This window comes from Vespa velutina, chromosome 12 (genome assembly GCF_912470025.1).
Source record: "Vespa velutina chromosome 12, iVesVel2.1, whole genome shotgun sequence".
NCBI classification, from domain to species: Eukaryota; Metazoa; Arthropoda; class Insecta; order Hymenoptera; family Vespidae; genus Vespa; species Vespa velutina.
In genome coordinates, this window is record NC_062199.1 from 2,077,815 (window position 1) to 2,100,314 (window position 22,500).

General features: G+C 31.7%; 1 protein-coding gene across 8 annotated transcripts in view; it reads right to left on the bottom strand.

Annotated features, from left to right (window-relative positions):
• LOC124953493 (optomotor-blind protein) overlaps positions 1 to 22,500 on the bottom strand; it is a 137,180-nt gene that overhangs the window by 12,307 nt on the left and 102,373 nt on the right. For all 8 annotated transcript variants that reach the window (XM_047504954.1, XM_047504959.1, XM_047504958.1 and 5 more), the window contains 2 exons: positions 4,289 to 4,435; positions 2,918 to 2,994 (listed from right to left, as the gene is read on the bottom strand). In XM_047504954.1, the coding sequence (XP_047360910.1) occupies positions 2,918 to 2,994; positions 4,289 to 4,435 (224 nt within the window). The remainder of the gene's footprint in view (positions 1 to 2,917; positions 2,995 to 4,288; positions 4,436 to 22,500) is intronic.

Here is a 22,500-nt window from a genome sequence, read left to right on the forward strand (position 1 = left end):
TCATTAGCCCCGTAGGAAGGAAAGAAAAAAAAAAAAAAAGAAAAAAGAAAGAAGTTTCTTCGTCGTAGTTATTTAAGTTCGAAGAGTAAACTTCAGGGTTCTCTTGGCGTACGTGTTCAGGAAGACGATTGACGAGTAACGGAACACAAAACCACAGCTCAGCCGTCTACCCTTAGAAGATGTTCTTTGTATCCCGCGTTACGACCTGCAGCGAGGATATAAAATTCAAAGCCACCAAGTGGCACCCTCCACATTAACGACAGCGCCGCCCCTGAGCATCAGTATGCTAATCCGATGATTGGCTATGTTCCAACCCCGAACTTTCTCTCTATTCCTCTCTCTCTCTCTCTCTCTCTCTTTTGCGGTTCATCTCTGTCCGTTCCTCCCTTCCTCTTCAACCCTCCCATCCTCTTTCTCACTCTCACAACCTTCTCTTAATACACTTCTCTCTCTCTCTCTCTCTCTCTCTCTCTCTTTCGTGTTCATAGCATTCCCTGGCTCCTCTGTGGCTTCCCGATGGCATCCAACCACTCTTAACCGAAACCATAAGCCAAAACTAACCCTTATTCTAATTAGCCGTTGCCACGACGCGCCCCCTACTTTGCATATTTTCTCGATTAACCTCGCCCTTTCTTTATCCGTTCGAGCTCGAGCAACAGCAGCAGCAGCAGCAGCAGCAGCAGCAACCTGCTCCTCCTCATTTTCCATGAGAAATTTTCTCTCTTTCTTTGCTCTCAAAGAGAGGTAGAATGAGATAGAGATAGAGATAGAGATAGAGATAGATAGATAGATAGAGAGAGAGAGAGAGAGAGAGAGAGATCAAAGTTGCACTTTTTCGCATACATCCTGTTTAAGCTCTCCACCACCCTTTCTAACTTTATCCGAAAAAAGAAAAAAAAAAAAAAGATCGGTCTTTTAGTTTCGATTTAAATCATCTAAATTTTTCGTTTAATATCGATAATAATCCTTCGAAGATTAATGAACTAGGATATTTAATATGGAATTGAAATATATCGGACAACGGGGAAATTTAATTTCTTAAAATTTACTTCTATAAATCGTTCCAATTTTCTAATCACGAATGATTCGGGCTAACGTGAATACTCTAATTTATTTTAGAAATTTGACTTATATAATAAAGGTAAGATTGTATGACGTAAAATCATCACGATCGTCTAAATCTACGTCTAATTTAATTCTTTCAAATTCGTCACGATTTTCTAATTCATATCTATCTAATTCGTTCGTAAAATGAATTTAAAGTAACGTCGAACGATATGCATGAAAAAACGAATTTGTTATCAGTTCGTTGATCAATCAAATTTACTGTCTAAAATCTGTACTGTTATAATTTTTCTAATCGATTATCTAATCCTTCATTATAATATAAAAGTATCAGGCTAATATAAATGATATCCTTGGATATGTTGATAAAAGTTTTGTTTATAAAAATAAATTAGTATTCGTCTGATATATATATTATTCAATTTTTTTTTTTTCCTTTTTTCTTTTTTTTTTTTTAATCGACGTCCAAGTTGCACTTATCTAAATTCATCCACATAGATTTTCAATATCTATATCTAATCGTTGAAAAAAAAATTTCTATAAAATCCTATTGAAAATTTAATTTACAAAATATAAAACGGTACGACTTATATAAATCACAATTTTCTACGAGTGTCACAATATTCCTTTAATTCGTATTTAATATATCCATATTAAGTATCTAAATCGTTAGAATTATTTCTAATCGTAAAAACATAAAGTACCCGAGCTAACATAGGAATCATATGCATTGAAAAGTTAACTTCATCAAAATCCACTTGAGTTTTCACCCCTACGTTGCCAGTATGAAAATTGAAATGGGCCTTTGGTGGCAAGGCGAGCTAACCAAAACTATTTCTATCTCTCTCTCTCTCTCTCTCTCTCTCTCTCTCTCGCTCTCTCTTCCCTTCTCCCTTTCTTTCTCTCTCTCTCTCTCTCTCTCTCTCTCTCTCTCTCTCTCTCTCTCTTTGTCCTTCTATCCTTCTCAGTAACATCCCTTAAGGGGTGGTCTCACTGTCATAAGCTCATAAAGCCGCAATATTGAATACAAATGGACGCTTCTGTCAGGGCTATGCGGGGTGCAAATGAGGCCCGTGAAAGCAAGCAACCCTTAGCTCTGAGGGTGACCCTAAGGTCAGGATAATGGTACTGATCGAGGGGAAGCCAAAAAGGTCCACGATCAATTAGGTCGAGACGCGGATCTCATCATTGGCCGCATTACTCGCTTCTTTGTCAACGAAAAAAAAAGGAGAGAAAAAAAAAAGGAAAAAGACAAAAAAGGTGGAGGGGCCCAAAAAAAAAAAAAAAAGAATTACGTCTCGCATAAAATGGAAAAGGAAAAAAAAAGTCGAGTAAGCAACCTCGAAAAATCTCAACGATAATTCTTTTCTCGTTAGACCACAATTTCTCTTTGTCATTTAAAACGTATCGTATAAATATTTAATAATAACAAAAAAAAAAAAAAAAGGAAAAAGAAAAGAAATAAATCGTTTAACCGTATCATAATACGACAAGTTGAAAATTAATTGGAAATTTTTGAAAATTTTTAGGTTTCATCCCCAATATATGTTTGTTAATTCGAATTGTTTTATTTTAATCATTATTAAAAAAAAAAAAAAAAAAAAAAAAAAAAAAAAAAAAAAAAAAAAAAAAAAAAATAAAAAATAAAAAACATATTGTATCGCATTGAACATAAAAATATATCTGACAAAAAATTAAAAATTTTTGTCAATAGAAAAGAATCTAGAATGTATCGTATTAAGATCGATTAAAATTTTATTGTCTAATCAATGTTAATAAAAAAAAAAAAAAAAAAAAAAAAAAAAAAAAAAAAAAAACAAATGAAAGAGAAAATTTTGAAAGCGATACTCACTTTTTTTCTCGCTTCCCCGCACCAGTGTCTCGGAATCCTTTCGCAAAGGGATTGTTATCGATCTTCAGTTGTGTTATCTGAAAGATATATAAAAAAAAAAAAAAACATTAATAAAAATTTCCATCCGAGCAATTAATTAACATATACGTCCAATAATGATATTAAATATAGAAAAAGATATTTTTTCAATGAAACGATTATAAAAATAATAAAATATTGTTACTAACGACGCGAGGAATTAATTAAAAAAAGAGACAAAAAAGAAAAGAAATTAACAAATGAAATAAATTAAATGAACAATTAATTATTAGAATCGTAAAAATATGCGTTATCTTGTTGACAAATTTTTATCATATTACACAACGAATATCTTAATTCTAACGTTAAATTGAAATGAAACGAAAATAAAAGTATAAAAATTACAAATCTTACGCGATTAATGAAATAATTAATGGTACTTCAATCGATGATAATCGATAGGAAATCCCAAGAGTACGAATCGATTAATTTTAAAAGAAACAAATACCAATCGTAATGTAAATTTTTAATAATAAGTTGAAACGATAAAATCCCCGTTATTCTGCACATTTTTCATGAATCGAACTTACCGGCCAATGAAAATAACCGGACAAGGGAGCATTTATTTTTCAAGTAAATACCAAATGACCAATCGACGTGACATATGTATGTACGAGAGAGAGAGAGAAAGAGAGAGAGAGAGAGAGAGAAAAAGATAGAGATAGAGAGAGAGAGAGAGAGAGAGATTCGATATTCGATATTCAATATTCTAGAAAACTTTAATGAAGAGAAGTAGTACGAATGATGGACAACAAAAAAAAAAAAAAAAAGAAAAAAAAGCCAAATGTATATCAAATTGTTTATAAATTAATAAACAATGACTTCGTCGACGTTAGTAATTTATATATTACGTAATAGATATTAAATGTGTATTATGTAATTAGGAAAGAGTTGGATGAAAAAAAAAAAAAGAAAAAAAAAAAACAAGAAAAAAAGAAAGAAAGAAAAGAAGGAAAAAAAAAGAAACAAGAAATGACGATGATATTTCATTTTTCTTTCTAATTTTTTATTGAATAGAAAAAAAGCGAGACGAACGTATACACTTATGGATATAATAAATACATACACATATATACATATATATATATATATATATATATATATATATATATATATATATATACGTATATATATATATATAAATAAGTACATATATTGTAAATATACGTATAATGTATCGTAAAGAGAGAAAGAGAGAAAGACAGAGAGACTTTTCTAATCAGTCGATGACCTCTCTCTCTCTCTCTCTCTCTTTCTTGTATGAACGAGAAAAGGAAGCCGAGGTTCACTCACCTTTTCGTTTTGATAGGCCGTCACGGCAATGAATTCCGTCTCCTTGAAAACGTAACTCCTGAACGTCGAGTAGGGAAGCTTCAAGATGTCATTGGCTCGTACGAGGTGAAACCTCGGTTGATATTTGTGCATTGAATTTAATATTGTCTGGAACAAAAATAAAGGGAGCATACATTGGGACAGATTATTTTTAATACCATTATCGATCGAATTAATTTCAATTTCATTCACAAAATTATAACATCTCTCCTCTTTTTTTTTTCTTTTTTTTTTTCCCCTCCCCCCCTTTCTTCTCTCTAATTAACAATAGAAAACGTCGATATAAAATTGTTTCTATTTAATCATAAATATATTATTTTATCATTCGTTCATAATAATTGTCATTTGAATAATAAAAATTCATTTTAATAATAAGTTATAGAGAGAGAGAGAGAGAGAGAGAGAGAGAGAGAGAGAGAAAATAGTAAATATAAGAAATTATTCCTACAAAAATTTATTTCCTCTTTTATTCATGCAAAATATTTACAAAAGAGAAAAAGAAAGAGAGAGAGAGAGAGAGAGAGAGAGAGAGAGACTACATACGTCATGCAATAAAAAATTAAATAATTAATAAATCGTTCCACTCGCAAAAAATTATACATTTGTTAAATCTTTGATATTAAATCGACGTATAGCTAGAACGGACGAATAGATAGACAATTGAATAGATGGATAGATAAATAGATAGATAGATATCTAAGACGAGAACTTAGATAATAAAAGATCAATAAACTTAAGGAGCTTAATGGCCAAAGTGAATAAATAATAAATTAATCATGTGAGTGCGTTACAATACGAATTACCAATCTACTCTACAATATATATTTACTATTCCTATGAGTTTTAAACTTGTTATGGATCTTTGAATCGATCTTTGAATGTTCGATAAAAGAGACACGTTCTCGTTTGTGCCTTATCCTTATATTTTTTTTTCCTCTTCTTCTTCTTCTTCTTTTCTTTTCATTTTTTCTTCTTCTTCTTCTTCTTCTTCTTCTTCATCTTTTTTTTTGTCCCAATCATTCAACTTTCCTCAATTCTATATCGGATTATTAATTTCAAAACGATTTAATTAATATTCATTGTAGCGTTAAGAATTTTCATTGATCTATATCGTTCATTATACAATTCATTATTATGATCAATGTTCATAATTACAAATAGCCAATTTAAACGATCATAATAATGTAATTAAATCCTGTCGTTGTTCATAAATACAATTTGCAATATACAGTTAACGATAACTTTTAATAATTACAAGTACAAGTACGTTTGAAAAGTTAAAATCGTTTCAATGGTTAACAATCGATAATAATTAATCATCATCGATAAATTCTTTTCATCGATTTAATTTATAACCTTTATATATTCGCAAATATATATACAGTAATGATCGAATTATTGGAATAAATAATGTACTCTGATATAATAATCCTTATCACGATTTTTTGATATTTATTATGAAACGTTATTGCCATCTCGTTCGATCGTTCGATCGTTCGATCGATCGATCCGAAAGAGAAGAGAGATGGGTTTCTATAATTTTTTTTTATTTCATGATTTTTACCAATGGTTCCCACGTCGTGGAACTCATTTTAAAAGAGAGTGTGTAAGAGAGAGAAAGAGAGAAAGAGAATGAGAACCAAACAGAGACAGACTTCTGTGCTTAAAGAGAAGAAACCGATCGAGAATGAAAGAGAGACAGAGAGAAAAAGAGAGAAAGAGAGAGAGAGTAGCATGAGAGTACAGGTTCGTGATTCAAAGTAGGTGGGCCCCAGGTAGCCAGGACAGATAACACCCAGAGATTACCGCGGACAGAGTCATTAGCAGCGTCGGCTTCTGTGTCGGTCCAGGTTATTCTCTCACTTTTCTCTCTTTCTCTATCTTTTTCTCTCTTCTACCTTCTTCTCCTTCGAGTCCTCACTCCGTGTGCTTTTATCTGCCCGGTCAATTCACGTGGCAACGATATATACGTTGGACAGTTTGAGATCTTCTCTCTTTCTCTCTCTCTTTCTCTTTTTTTTTTTCTTTTCATTTTCTCTCTGTCTCTGTCTTTTACATCCTTTCATCTATCTCTTTCCCTTTCCTTGTCTTTCCCCATGCTATTATCAATCTTCTATCTTTCTCTCTTTCTCTCTCTCTCTCTCTCTCTCTCTCTTTTTCTTTTTCTTTTTCGTTCTCCCTATCTCTCTTTCTCCGTCGTTCTCTCTTTTTCTCAGTTAAATCGACGTTTACCTACTTCTCTTATTTATTTTTTCTCTTTCTCTCTCTCTCTTTCTCTCTCTCTCTCTCTTTGGCGAACGAGTCAGGCAAAATCCAATGCGAATAGATTAGCCACGAAAGAAATACTAATTGCTTCGATCGTCCTGTTCGCACATATGTACGTATGTATGTATGAATATATATATATATATATATATATATATATATATATATATATATATATATGTATTTATTTTCGATTTCAACACAGCAGCCGTCGCCGTCGCCGTCGCCGTCGCCGTCACCGTCGCCGTCGCCGTCGCCGTTGCCGTTGCCGTCGCCGTAGGCGTGCCGAGAGTTTCGTGGAGGAGATCTTTAAAACGTCACGAGTTTTAAAGATTCTTTCAGAGATCCTTAGATCAAACTTGAGATTTCTTTTTCTTCCTCTTTTTTATTTTATTTTTCATTGACGATTTAAAAATGACGAAAGAGGCAAGAATATAATTAAAAAAGAAAGAGAGAGAGAGAGAGAGAGAGAGAGAGGGAGGAGGATGAAAGTACGAGAAAGAAATATATTTGTAAAATAATATATAAAAAAAAAGAAAGAAAAAAATAAAGATGGCAGATATATAAATACGAAAAAGAGAGAGGGAGGGAGAGAGAGAGAGAGAGAGAGAGAGAGAGAATGATAAATAAATACAGAAGAAACGAATTGATATAAATATGAAAAAGAGAGAAAGAAAGAGACATTAAAAGAAATGAGAAAGATAAATATACCTATATATATATATATAAGAAAGAGAGAGAGGGGGAGAGTAATATTCGTTTGATAGGCTAATGACAACGCTTAGATTAGCGCTTATCACTTGGTCCAGCGCTAATTATTTCCACTTTGTGCCAAGCCGATTGCCGACACCATAATGGCGACTGCTATACCATGTTCACTGTCTTTCTCTCTCTTTCCCCCCTCCCCTCTCACTCACTCTATCTCTCTCTCTTTTTCCTTAATTATCTTTATTCACTGCGCCTCCGAACTCGTCAACGTTATTCCTGAATCTCTCGATTATCGGCATCAGAAGCTTCTACTTCGTGTGAACTTCCCGACCTTTGTATTCATCCGTTTTGATATTATCTTGTCTCTTTCCCTCTCTCCCTCTCACTCTTTCTTTCTTCTTTAATTTTTTCCTTCCTTTTCATTCTCTCTCTCTCTCTCTCTCTCTCTCTTTCTTTCTCTCTTGTTTTTATTAATTAAACTTTTTATCAATGACAGTTTATTAATCATAATGATTTCTTATTTTATTTAATATCTATATTTATTTTATTACCATTTATATAATAATACATATTCATACATATATATATATATATATATGTATATATAGGTAGGTATGTATGAATGTGAAAGTAACGATTATATACGTGTGAATATATATATATATACATATATATTCACACGTATATAAATGTGGTAGATCACCCTATAGTCCACTCCCTTTCCTCCCCCTTTTCCTCCTTCTCCTCGTCTTTCTTAGCCATAGCCACCGCCTCTAGGTTCATACTATGACGCACGCGCGAGCGCAGGGTAAAGCTTATGGTACATATATCACATACTATACATATGTATGCAAGTGAAATAACTATAACGTACTTATATATAATTTTTCCATTGCTAAATAATCTTACGTATAAATAATTCATGGATTAACTTCTTCAATAAAAAACTTTGATTTTCCTCTCTCTCTCTCTCTCTCTCTCTCTCTCTCTATCTCTCTCTTTCTTTTTATGTTATTATTTATATATCTGTTCTTCTACTTCTAATATTTTTTATTCATTTATATGTCCTTTTCTTTATCATTACATAATCCTCCTTTTTATCATCTACATATATTACATTCATATATATATATATATATATATATATATATATATATATATATATATATGATATGTACATTATTTATTAATTAATATATCTGTCTTTTTCTTTTTCATCTATCTCTCTTTCTTTTCCATCTGATATATGTACATACATACATACATACATATATGTATATCTATTTCATATAAGGGTAGTTTGATACATATATATTATAAGGGTGGTTCTGTGGCACCTAAAGTGGCGCCACCTTGGCTGGAAACGGCAGAGGAACGTAAGTTTGTCCTAAAAGCAAGGTGGCTAGGCAAGCAAGGCGAATAGCCTTCGTAAAAGCTGTGGCAACCCACACCGAGGGTGAGAGAAAGAAAAGGCGAGGCACACAACGCCATCACGCTCCTACACGAATGAACGTGGAAAGAGAAATGTAAAAAGAAAAGGAGAGGTGGTGGAAGGTAGAGGAGGAGGATGAAGTATGGTGGAAGAAGGAGGAGGAGGAGGAGGATGGAGGATAGAAAGACTGTGCTGTTATATACCATACTATGCTATATGCTATGCTATACCATACTATGCTACTACTACTGCGCTGTACTTTGCTTTGCTCTGCTGTGCTATGCTATGCTATGCTATGCTATGCTATGTTATGCCATGCCTGTCTGCCTGCCTGCCTGCCTGCTTGCCTGCTTGCTTGCTTGCCTGCTTGCTTGCTTGCTTACTTGCTCGGTTGTCCTGGTATCGACCGACTGAAAAAGGGGTGGATTTTTCTACCCCTGGGCGGAGGACCAGACTTAACCTGGAACGTGTTCTGGACTTTAAGAAAGGACCACCTTTTTTTACGACCAACATTATTTCCCCACAGATGGAAGAGAGATCTTCTTTATCTTTCTTTCTTTCTTTCTTTCTTTCTTTCTTTCTTTCTTTTTTTCTCTTTCTGTTTTTCGAATTGTTAGAGATAATAATGCGTAGAGATTGTTAGAACGATCAAGAAGGATATTGTGATATTAGGATGTATTGGACAACGTCGAAAATGTTTCGAAATGTTGTGAAATTTTGTGATATCTTTGTTGCTTCTTCTTTTTTCCTTTTTTCCCTTCTTCTTTTTGTTTTTTTCTTTTTCTTTTTCTTTTTTTTTCTAGAGAAACATTTTTAGAAATCAATTTTACTAAAATATATCTACATTTAGAAAATTAATTTAAAAATTGGTATCAAACAAATAAAACGTCATCGAAAAATTAACATCGTCTCTCTATTTGCTCTTTCGAAAAATAAATGTTAGAAAGAGTACGATGAGATTCCTCTCGAACGAAATCTATTAAACTTAGATATTAAAAGTAAAAAAAAAAAAAAAAAAAAAATTAAGAAAAAACAAAAGAAAATAATATTCAATACGTACGAATATCTTGCAAAAAAAAATCCAAACACTAAACTACTTTTCTCCTGCCAATCACTCCAAAAAAGAAAAAAGAAAAAAAAAAAAAGAAAAAAAAATTACAAAAAAAAGAAAGAAACCAAAAAAGAAAAAAGAAACAAAGAAAAAAATAAGAAGATATAAAAATTGTTTAATAAATTCAAAAAATATTCTAAACGATCGAGAATTTCTTTTCTTTCTATCACCACATAAAAAAAAAAAAAAAAATCACAGATATAGAAACTAATCGATAACTAAGAAAAGTCGATTGAGAAGCTTTCATCGATTGAAGATAAATGAATAGATGGATTAAAGACAAGAGGGAGAGAGAGAGATAGAGAGAGAGAGAGAGAGAGAGAGAGAGAGAGAGAGAGAGAGAGAGAGAGAAGGATGGGTGGGTCGAGGAATGAATCCTTAGGGATTCCTCTGCCACTTACTCGCCCGGAAGCTAATTGGACCGAATCGGGGGTGGCTTTTCCATCATCCGGTACGGGCATTATGGCCGACTCGCACGTAAGCTGAGCAACCGACCAATCGGAGAGCGACGAGGTGGAACATTTCGTGGTTCCTTCCTTACCTTCTCTCTCTCTCTCTCTCTCTCATTCATATCACACATACACACATATACACGCAGACATATACACACACATACGCAGCAGACATACACTTGTATGTACATATGTACGTTCTCTCTCTCTCTCTCTCTTTCTCTCTCTCTCTCTCTCTCTCTCTTTCTCTCTTTCTTTCTTTCTTTCTCTTTATCTTTTAAGGATAGCGTGCGAAGATACCCCATAAACATTTACCAAAGAAACCATCAAGGGTATCGTATCAACCCCTCATCCTTTTTCTTTTTTTTTTTTCTTTTTTTTTCTTTTCTCCTTCTTCTTCTTCTTCTTCTTCTTCTTCTTCTTCTTCTTCCTTTTTTTCATTCGCTCCACGAAATTAAGAACGAGAATTAAATAGGAAACTAAAAGAGATAATCTTCTTTGAAAATTGATAAATCATCTTTTATATCATTATAATCAAAGATCCGATTTAAGAATGATATAGAATTTATAATGTGATACTTAAATTCATTTGTTATGAAATTATTCTTCGATCGATCCGATCCAATCCAATCTGATTGACATTTTTACGAGGAACGATTTTTAATAAGTTAAATAAAAATTGAATGAAGACGATATGAGAATAATAGTTTTATTAATTATTTGAAAATAATTTGATATGAATGAAATAGAAAAGGAAAGAGAAAAGATAGACGAATTGAAAGATGTCAGATGATTAATTTGTTTCTAAATAAATTTTGATTGATTCAATTAGATATTAATAGGGACATATTCTTGAGTTAAGAAATATTTTCGATTAATAATCGAACGAAATTTATTATATTATTACTATTATTATTATTATTATTATTATTATTATTATTATTATTATTATTATTATTATTATCGAAAAAAAGTTATATTTAAATAATTTAGAAACGTGAGAGAATATTATACGAAGATATAAAGAATTCAATTAGAATACGAAAAATTAGATGAGAATTAACGCGATAGTTACTGCGAATAATATTGAATAAAGCCACTGTGCGACGGAGATAAACGTTATCGGTATTAAAATGCGATTTCTCGATCGTCGAATCTCACGAATGAAGAAGTATTATACGCCGTACGTACACTCGATATTTTTTGTCTTTTTATTTTTCTTTTTCATCCTGGAGGAGAAAAAAGAGAGGATTAAAAAGAAAGGAAGAAAGAGAAACAAAAAAGAAAAAAGGAAAAATGAACAAATCGAAAAATATTCCCGTTTTCTTTCTTTTTTCTTTTTTTTTTTTTCTTTTTCTTTTTTTTTTTTTTTTTTTCTTTTCGTTTTTTTAATCCCTCCGAAGTGTCTCGAGTCTCAAGAAGTCGCGTATATCTATGAGTTATACGAATATATAATCTGGCACTCTAGATATTTCAAATCGATTTCGGATATTCACTTTATCGCACTCCTGCAAGATTTCATTTTTACGAATGGATTAATACTTCTCCGAATTACAAAGACGCGCAATTTAAATTGCGCCATTTATAAATATTTTTCATTATTTACATCAATGCGTCCAACTTTAATTTCCTTCATTCTCTTTACTTTTTCTTTTTTTGTTTTTTTTTTTTTTTTGATTTTTGATTTTTGTCAAACTAAAAACTAAATAGGCAATATAAGCGTACGAATGAATATATTATGATTAAATTATCATCAGCTAATGAAATCTATTAAAATTATAAAATCGTTATATACAATAGGATGAAATATAAATAATATAATAGAAATAATGATAAGATAAAAGGTATATTAAAATGTATAATAAAATCGAATTATTTCAAGATTCATTAAGGATCTTATTTTCGATGGGAAAACAATTTTCGAATAAAAAAGATTTACTTATTCGTTATCTGATCTGTTAGGAAAAAATATCGCAATATTTAATATTAATAAAAATTAATTGATGATTAATAAAGAGAACAAAAAAAAAAAAAAGGAATAAATAAATAAATAAATAAATAAATGAATAAATGGCGAATATTACGAATATAGCATAACAATTAAAAATCTAATAATAAAAATGATTCAGAAAGAGATAAAGAAATAAAGATATCGTCTCTACTCGATGAAACTACTGCGAAAAAGTATTCTCTTAGAAGAAAATCTATGATTAAAAAAAAAGATGGAGATGAGGGGAATAGAAATAGTAGGTATAAGTAAGTACTTACTTACTCGTACTCGATATTGAAATAATCGATAAATCGTTCTCGAAAAATCAGAGGAATGATGATCGATTTCTCATAGAGTAAGGAAAAAACAATGCAATGCTTTTTATGTACACACTCGCTCTGTACATAAAAAGCTAAGAACTAACAAAAAATCTCTCTCTCTCTCTCTCTCTCTCTCTCTCTCTCTTTCTCTTTCTAGATCCCTTCACGAATATATGGCAAAACGCTTGGTATTTTCGGCTCCTGGCTTTTGCTTACGTCAGAGACGCGTGCTTATGCGAAAAATCGTCGTTTTCCCTCTTCTACCCAAAGCTTTTGTTCATTGAGGAGAGAGATGCTAAGGGGAAGGAAAACGTTTTCAACGAAAAGCACTGAGTTTTTTACCTTTGCTCTGCCTGCTTATGGATAAGAAAAAAAAAAAAAAAATAAAGAAGAAAAAAAAAGCAGAAGGAGGAAAAGGAGAAGAAGAAGAGAGAGAGAGAGAGAGAGAGAGAGAGAGAGAGAGAGAAAAGACAAAATAAACGTCACCCTTGATCGAAGGGTAGAAAAGAAGCTTCCTTTGATGGTATTCTATCCTTCTCTCTCTTTCTCTCTCTCTCTCTCTCTCTCTCTCTCTCTCTCTCTCTTTCACTTGAAAATATGTAGATATATGTTTGAGAAAGATGAAAAATGCTATAACATGGTATACTTGTGTTCACCGATGCGAAAAGATTGTAAGTGTGAAATTGTCGTTCATATTTGATACACATGTATATGCGTCCATGTTTCATATATGTGTGCGTACGTAAAGGGAGATAAAAAGAGAGAAAAAAAAAAAAGGTTTTCATCGGTAGTTAAAAAAAGGGACAAAGAGAGAGACAGAGAGAGAGAGAGAGAGAGAGAGAAAGAGAGGGAGAGAGAGAGAGAAAGAGAGAGAGATTATTCGAAATATTCCAAGAGTTTTGCTTTATTCTAATTCCTTCGCAAGAAAAAATAGAAAAAAAAAAAAGAAAAAGAAAAAAATTATACACATAAATAAACGAATGCACGTACGCACGTATATACGAGGTTACACGAAATTATTGTTTCACTATAGTCGAGGAAAAAAAAAAAACAAAAAATTAAATAAGACGACAATAATTTCACGTTTTATTTAGCAACGAAAAAAAAAAAGAAAAAAAAAAGAAAAAAATGAAAAAAGAGAAGAAGAAGAAGAAAAAAGTTATCGAGTGATATGAACAATCCGAGAAAATAGAATTTCTCTTTATATATGTGTAAATCAAAGTTCACGCATAATTCAAGTATAATTCTGATCGTGAATGAAATAATAATAAAAAACAAACAAACAAACCAAAATAAATAAATAAATAAAAGAAGGAGAAGGTTCAAAAAAATTTTTCTACCTTTCCATTCCATATTTAAGAAAATAGGAAAGAATAAAAAAAAAGGAGGAGGAAAAAGTGAGCAAGAAAAATGGGGGAAAAAAAAGGAAAAAAGAAAAAAAAAAAATAAAAAATGGAAGAATATAAAAAAAAAAAAAAAAAAAAAAAAGGAAGAATATGAAAAAAAAAAAGAAGAAAAAAGAACGGAAAGAAGAAAAAAGAAGGAGCAGAGGGATTATCAAGCGAAGCTAAAAGTACGAAGGCAGTTTTTCTCGGCCGGTAGTTCGTGTTCCATGGGACAATAAACTCGGCCTGGAAACGAAGGGGGTGGTTCTCTAGATTCTCTCTCTCTCTCTCTCTCTCTCTCTCTCTTTTTCTCGTTCATCGAGGGGTTTAGTTTTGCCAGAGCTTTCAGCCTTCCGGCTTCCTTCCCTTTTTCTTTTCTTTCCTCTTTTTCTCTCTCTCTCTCTCTCTCTCTCTCTCTCTCTCTTCTTTTATCTTTTTTCTTTTTTTTCTCTTTTTTTTTTATACGTTTGACCTCGCCATGAGAAAATCACAGGGTCGTAACACCTCGACTGGAAATGAATCCTCTGGTGTCGAGCACACTGGCACAACATTTCGAGGTATCATCGAGGGTTAAAAAAAAAAAAGAGAGAGAGAGAGAGAGAGAGAGAGAGAGAACTGGACTGATATAATCGCTTTCAATCAGCGCCATTGTTGTTGGTCAGCTTTATCGAACTCACCCCGTCCGTATCTTCCCTCCTCTCTTCTATCATTCGCCCCACCCATTGAAGTGAGCGAGTACGAGATATCTTTCGAAAAAAAGAGAGAAGAAAAAAAAGAACAAAGAAAAAAAGTGAAGGAAGAATAGTGATGTTAATGATATACGAATGTTGGTATTTCTTTTTTTTTTTTTTTTATCGGTTAAAGAGAAAGAACGAGAGAGAAAGAGAGAGAGGGAGATTGAATAGGGTTGAAAGGGTTATAAAAAGAAAATTAAAGATAAGTGTGATCTATCCTTTAATGGAAATCTAATAACGATGTGAACCTATTCGAAAGAATTAGAAATTGTGTAACATTTATTATATTCAAATCGATTCGAAGTTTTACGATCGTTACGATCGGAATTAATTATCAGGAAGGAAATTATTATTCAAATTGATAATCAATCGTAATAATATTATTATTTTCTTAATAAATTTCCTGGACGTACATTTCTAATCAAACTGAACTCGTAATTACTTTTATATAACAATCAACGAGAATGTGCTCGTAGAAAAAGAAAAGAAAAAAAAAAATAAATAAATCATAAATACCTAATAGCAACGAATTCGTAAGAAAAAAAAGTTAACTAGTCGTAATGCGTTAACGCGTAGATTATGTATATTGAAATTTCTAATCGCAAATCTAAAACGAATTGTATAACGTTTCTCCAGAGAAAAAGAAAAAAAAAAAAGAAAGAAATAAAAACATTTCGATCAATTTTTAAATTAATTAAACAATTTGCGATCGTTAAAGAATTAAAAGTACATCTGTATTTTTATAAAAATTGTACATATATATATATATATATATATGTATATATGTTTTTTTTTTTTTCTATAAAAGTAGACACTATTCTCCATTTTAATTAATTATTTTTAAATTCGTAAAATCTTAGCTCGTTGAAAAAGACAAATAGGATCGTTCCTGGATCTTCGTATTAATCTGTCGTCGTTTCATTTTTTTCTTCTCTGTCTCTCTCTCTCTCTCTCTCTCTCTTTCTCTCCCCCTCTTTTTTTCTTTCTTGCTCTTGAATTATCGGAACGCACTATCGCTCTCGACCCTTTCGAGAGACACACGGATAACCTCCGAGTTCAGCAACGAGCTCTATCGCGATTCGGTTCTCAATAATCCGATGTAATGACGACGTCGCACGATCGCACGAATGGCTTCCATTTTTTTCCTTTTTCTTTTTTTCTGTTCTTTTCTTTTTCTTTTTTCTTTTTTTATTCTGTGCTCCATTCCATTCTCGCGCACTTACTTTTCTATCTCTCTTGAGAATATTCTTTTATTTATCGACGAAATCACTTTTTTGATTTTGTTTTTTCTCTCCTTTATTATTTTTATTATTATCATTCTTTTTTCTTCTCTCTTCTTTTTTTTCTTTTTTTTTTTTTTTTTTTAATCGAAATCTTTCGACGTTAACGTAACATTGACAAAATGAATTAGATTTACTCGTAACATATCATCGAAAAAAAATCGAGAAGCTCTTTCGCTATTAGATCGTTAGAAATTTTTATTGGAAAATATTAAATGTTAAATACATTATTATTATTATTATTATTATTATTATTATTGAACTATACGCTATAATAAATTTGTCGAGTTTATATCTTATTTTTGTAATTGTTAATTAATTGATTTAAATTTTGTGAATATTTAAGTAAATTATATAATATAAACGAAACAGAAAGAAAGAGAGAGAAAGAGAGAGAGGGAGAAAATAAAAAGAAAAGAATAGAAATAAAATGAAAGGAGCGTGAAAGGGAACCGAAGAAATAAGAGTTGGAAGATTGAAGACAAGACGAGAAGGACACTACTCGGAGAGGTTTAGGTCACTTCTGGAAGCAGTTTGTGTTTGCCAAGGCATATCTGTCGTCGAAGGATATTCGCTTGTTCTTCTGGTGTCTCGAGTGGCACGAAAGGTGTCTCTTGGGAGACTTTCTTTCGGTAAAAACTTCAAAGAATCGATTCGAAAATATGAGAAATAAAAAAAATGATGAAGAATAATCAATACCACTACTACTGCCACCGGCATTACTACTACTACTACTACTACTACCACTACTACTACTACTAGTAGTATTACTACTGGAAGGATTATTCGAAAGATAAACGTGAACGAGTATGAGAAAAATAAACTTGAGAAAGAATATTGAGAATGAGAAACGAGAAATATTATTAGAGAAATAAAAATAAAGTAAGAGTATTAGAAAGAAAAACTTTTTAAAATATAGTAAAATAATATTATATATATATATATATATATAAAAATCAGAGAGTATGAGAAGGAGTTTTAGAAGAAGAAACAAGAAAGGCAGTACGAAAAAGAATGAGAGAGAGAGAGAGAAAGAGACATAGAAATATCAAATTGAAAGAATAGAAATACAAAATAGAATAAAATAATAAGAGAGGAGAAAAATAAGAAAGAGAAAGAAGCAAAGAAATATGAAAAATGGTAAGAAAAAAAAAATAGAAAAAATGTGAGAAAGATAGAGATTGAGAAATAAAATGAAAAAGAATAGAAAAAGAAGGATAGACAGACAGACAGACAGATAGACAGACAGAGAAACAAAATGAAAGAGAAAGACATATATATATATATATATATATGGGGCAGGGGAATAGAATGAAAGAGGGAGACGGACGGATAGAAAAGTAGAACGCGTAAGAAAAAGAAAAAGAAAGAGGAAAGAGAGAATGGAAAAAAGAGAGTTGAAAATTGAATAGAGAATAGAAAAAGAGAAAGATTGATGGGATAAAATAAAGAGAGAGAAATAGAAAGAGATAGAGATAGAGATAGAGATAGAGAAAGAGAGAAAGAGAGAGAGAGAGAGAGAGAGAGAGAGAGAGAGAGGGAAAAAGAAAAAGAGAGAGAAAAAAGCATTCCGTGCAAACACGGCAGCGAGTGTCTCCTACAGAGGCAGTAAGTAAGTTGGTTAAGCAGAGGTCCTAAAACATTCAAACGACAAACAGTAAAGAGCCTCCTCTTTCGTCGGTCCTCTTCTGGTTCGGCCTGTTCACCCGTCGAACGTCCATTAGTAGAGTTTGCGCGGCGGCGCCTCTGATGTCGGCCGATCGCGGCACACCGACATCACACTATGAACCCTCTTCTTCTCTACCCTCTCTACTCTCTCCCTTTCGTCACCACCAACACCACCTTCACCTCCTCCTCCTCCTCCTCCTCCTCCTCCTCTTTCTCCACCACTTCCTCCACCTTCATCTCCTCCTCCTCCTCCTCCTTTCTCTTTCTCTTTCTCTTTCTCTCTCCCATCGGCAAGATATCGACGTGCGTACGAGCAAATAAGTGCCAACCGATTTCTGCTTCTACTTTCGTGCCGACTCTCTTTTTTCCCCCCCTCTTCCTCCTCCTCCTCCTCCTCCTCCTCCCCCCCTCCCCCTACCTCACCCTCCGCCAAACATTTTTTTCTTTCCTTTCCCCTTTTTTTTTCTTTTTACTCTTTTCTTTCTTTCTTTCTTTCTTTTTTTGGTTCAATACCGATTTTTCTCAAGGAATCATCTTTTTCTTCTCTCTCTCTCTCTCTCTCTTTTTTCCTTTTTCTTTCTTTTTCTTTTCTTTTCTTTTCTTTTTTTTTTTTTTTTTTTTTTTTCGTGCGTTTAAATCATCGCACAGGATACATTGTTCAATATATTTATAGATACATTCGTTTTATAAATAAAGTTTATTATCGTATCGTCGATGATTGCTTCGTATTTGGGAGAAGTAAAATTTGATTGAATTAGATCAGATTAGTCGAAGATAATAAGAATTTATGTCGTTTCTAATCTTTCCTGTTTTCTAATTTTCGATTCCTTTTTTTCTTTTTTTCTTTTCATTCATTATTTATCATACTCAAAGTATTCTATTTTGTTATATTCTATTTCATCGTTTCAGCTGTTAGTTTTATACGACAGATGCTACGTTTAGATTATTAATTCTTTTTCTTCTCTAATCTCACTTAATATTTATATATATATATATATACTTTTTTTTGTCTTATATTGACCTACAATGTACTTTTACGAATTCAATTCAATGATATCTCGAATTAAAATTCATTGCGAGTAATTAAACAAATGAATCTATTAAGTAAGATTCGTCTGACTTATGCATGTAAATTATTAAAAGAGTGCGAAGTTCGAAAGAAAAAAAAAAAAAAAAGGGAGAAAAAAAGAGAAAAAACAAATAAAAAAAAAAAAAAAAGAAAAAAGGAAAGAAAGAAAAGAAATTAATAATTCCTTGGAAAAAGGGTATTTCAAGGAGACCTGACACACGCACAATCCACTTAAGTTTCTTCTAACGAAATGTAACTTTTTATAAGACTGTCTTAATTAGCAACAGATGGTAGAAGATCGACACAACAAGTCGAACGACGCTTCTATCGAAGTTAAAATCTCGTAAAATATGCCGAGAATTCATCGACGTATTAGATTTACTTTCATCTTATTTAATTTCAAGGACGAACGTTTGTTCGTGTCGATCGCTCATCGATCCGATCAAAGTTTGTCTATGAAAAATCGATCGATCGATCCAGACCATTTAAATCGAGAAGAAAAATGAATGAGAATAAGTACGTATACGTGTATTTCCCCGGTTTTCTCGTGTTTCTCGTTTTTTTTTTCCCGGAGAAAAACAAGACGAAAAAAAAAGAAAAGGAGAAAGAAAATAAAATGTTTCGATACTTTCGACAATAAATTTAACCACCAATCGTATTCTTAGGATTCAATTGAAAATGTCATTTCAATTTCGTGCATTAAAAAATCCAATGACACACGACTTCTAACGAAATATATATATATATATATATAGAGAGAGAGAGAGAGAGAGATAGAGATAGAGAGAAAAAATCAATTCGTTCGAATGATTTTACGTTAATGTGACAAAAAAAAAAAAAAAGAAAAGAAAAAAAAGAAAGAAAAAAGAAAATAAAACAAGAAAAAAATGTATCAAATGTGTCAAATAGATTCGACGCTTTTAAAAAATCATTCTACGTGCATTCTATATTACAGTAATTGGACGAAAGAAAAGAAAAGAAAAAGAAAAGAAAAAGAAAAAAAGAAGAAGAAGAAGAGGAAAAAGCAAGAAAATTGAATTTTAACGAACATTTAAATTATTAAATGATCTAACAGTTAGAATTATCATTGATCGATATCAAAGGCAAGATTTCAATCGATCTAATCCTCTTGACATTTTGACGAATAATAAAAGGAATGAAAGGGAAAAAACAAGTGAATGAGAAAAACGTCAAAAAAAAAAAAAGAAAAGAAGAAAAAAGAAAAGAAAAGAAATAAAAAGTGGAGGAAAAAGAAAAGGAAAAAGAAAAAGGAGTCAGAAATCCGCGAATTGAAGGGACCTTCCGTGTATTCGTCATCTTCTTGGCGCCAAGAAAAAGAGTGAGAGAGATAGAAAGAACGAGAGTAAAAGGGGAGAGGGTGGGGGGAGGGTGGGTAAGAAGCGGCGAAACGTCTAAATCGGCGTACAAGAGAAAAAAAGAAAAATAGAGAGAAAGAGAGAAAGAGAGAAAGAGAGAGAGAGAGAGAGAGAGAGAGAGAGAGAGAGAGAGAGGAGAGTGAGAAAGAGTGAGTGAGAGAGAACGAGTGCTCATTATGTTTCGGTAATTAGCCGAATCCAACGGGTGTTTTCAATTTAGTCAAAGAAGCCGCTTGTATGTTGGTCTGCTTCATTGCGAGGGAGTAGTAGGTGCTGTGACTAAAAAGAAAGAGAGAGAGAGAAGAAGAAGAAGAAATTCACGAGAAGAAGAAAAAGCTTGCCACTCTCTTTCTCTCTCTCTCTCTCTTTCTCGGTTTCTCTCTTTCTCACTCTTTTGGTAGGCAGCTCATACGATTGAAATTCTTTTGAAAGAGGCCAACGAGACGTATATGATTTCTTTTTTTTTCTTGTTTGACCATGAATTTTACGAAAAGAAGGGTTGTACGGTAAGGCTGCTGGTAATATCACTGTAAGTTAGTAAAGTTAAGAATTTATGTAAACTCATGAATTTATATACCTATAGAAGACAAATATAAATATGTATATGTGTATATACATTATATACATTATTGAACGTCCATGTTTTGCACATTTTTATATATTTTATTATATTTTTTTATTTAATTTATATATATATATATATATATTTATATTTATATACTTTATTTTTGTGTATGCAATAAAAAGAATTAATATTTATGTTAATAATTGAATTAGATTTTAGAGGTTTATAGTTTAGATCCAAAAAAAGAGAAAGAGATCATCTTCTTATTTAATCGAATATTTTTTAAACATCTATATAATATACGATTGTTTCTGATATGTTACAATAGATTTTTGTTTCTTTTCTTTATTTTTTATATAAAATTCATTAATCAAGGACAAAAAAAGCTATTTTTTATTTGCTTTGCAGATGATCGATCAATTTATCTTTTTTCCTTCCTTTTATAAAATTCAATATTAATGTGAAGATTTTGAGACATTGAATTATATTTATCATAATTTAATGTCTCAAATCGCAGATAAATATTTCTAATGATCAATCATAATTTTTCCTACTTAGAGATTGATGAAAGGTCTTCTCTTCTACCAGCGTGAAATTGATTGAAGTAGTCCATTATCGACTATAACTGTGTGTGTCTACGTATACGTGTAGAAAGAAGTAGAGTTAATGAAGTCATATCCGGTGTTCTTGAAAATAAAAAAAAAAAAAAAAAAAAAAAGAAAAAAAAAGAAAGAAAGAAAAAAAAAAAAACAAATATTGCGTGGTCTAGCTCTCCGTTGGTATTTAATTATCTTACCTCTTCTGGAAAATTTTTCAAGATGGAAAAATTTTTCGAGACGTAAAAAAAAATGAAAATGAGAGTGAGACAAAGAGAGAGAGAGAGAGAGAAAGAAGAAAGAGAAATGAAGTCTGGTATCTGTCTCTCTCTCTCTCTCTCTCTCTCTCTCTCTTTCTCCCCTTCTTTTTTTAATAGCTGATTCGTATAATTGAAATTCTTTTGGAAAAATACACGTTTTCGCGGATAATAAGACGTCTTTCTTGTTTTTCTTTTTTTTTTTTCTTTTTTTTTTTTAATTACTATTATTATCATTATCATTATTATTATTATTATTAGTAGTAGTAGTATTTGCGAAAATAAGGGTTATAAGTAAGCTGCCGGTAATATCGTCGCAAAAATTCATGAATTTGTGCATGTATATAAAACGTGTAGTACAGGCGAAGTCGATTAAATGAAGTCAAATCATCCGACGTATGAACGTCGGCGAAAAAAAAATTACGAAGTCGAGCTTCTAATTGCAGTAGTTCTTACTTCATACATTGTTCGTTCGAGTTTAGAAAAAGAAAAGAGAGAAAAAAGAAAAGAAAAGAAAGAAAGAAAAAAAAAGAAAAGAAAAAAAAGGAAAAGAAATATAAAAGGAAGTAAAAAGAAAATAAAAAAGAACTGAAGTCTGCTAAACGATCCCAACTCTCTCTCTCTCTCTCTCTCTCTCTATTTCTCTCTGTCTCAGTACATAACCATAACTTCTCTCTTCTATTTTTTTTTCTTTTTTTTTTTTTTTTTTTTTTTTTAGTCACGTTTTCACCTAAGAAGTACAGATTTCTTTAGAAACAAGTCTCCTGCGATAACCTGATATTAATTGTGAATTTATACACGTATACGTGCATACATGTATACGTATACGTATAATGAAGTAGAGTTAATGAAGTCAAAATATTCGAAGTTGATTGGAAGGGAAAAGAAAAAGAGAAAGAAAAAAAGGAGAAGGAAATTGCGAAGTCTAGCTTCTAATTGTATTATTCCGTACTTCGCATTGTTTA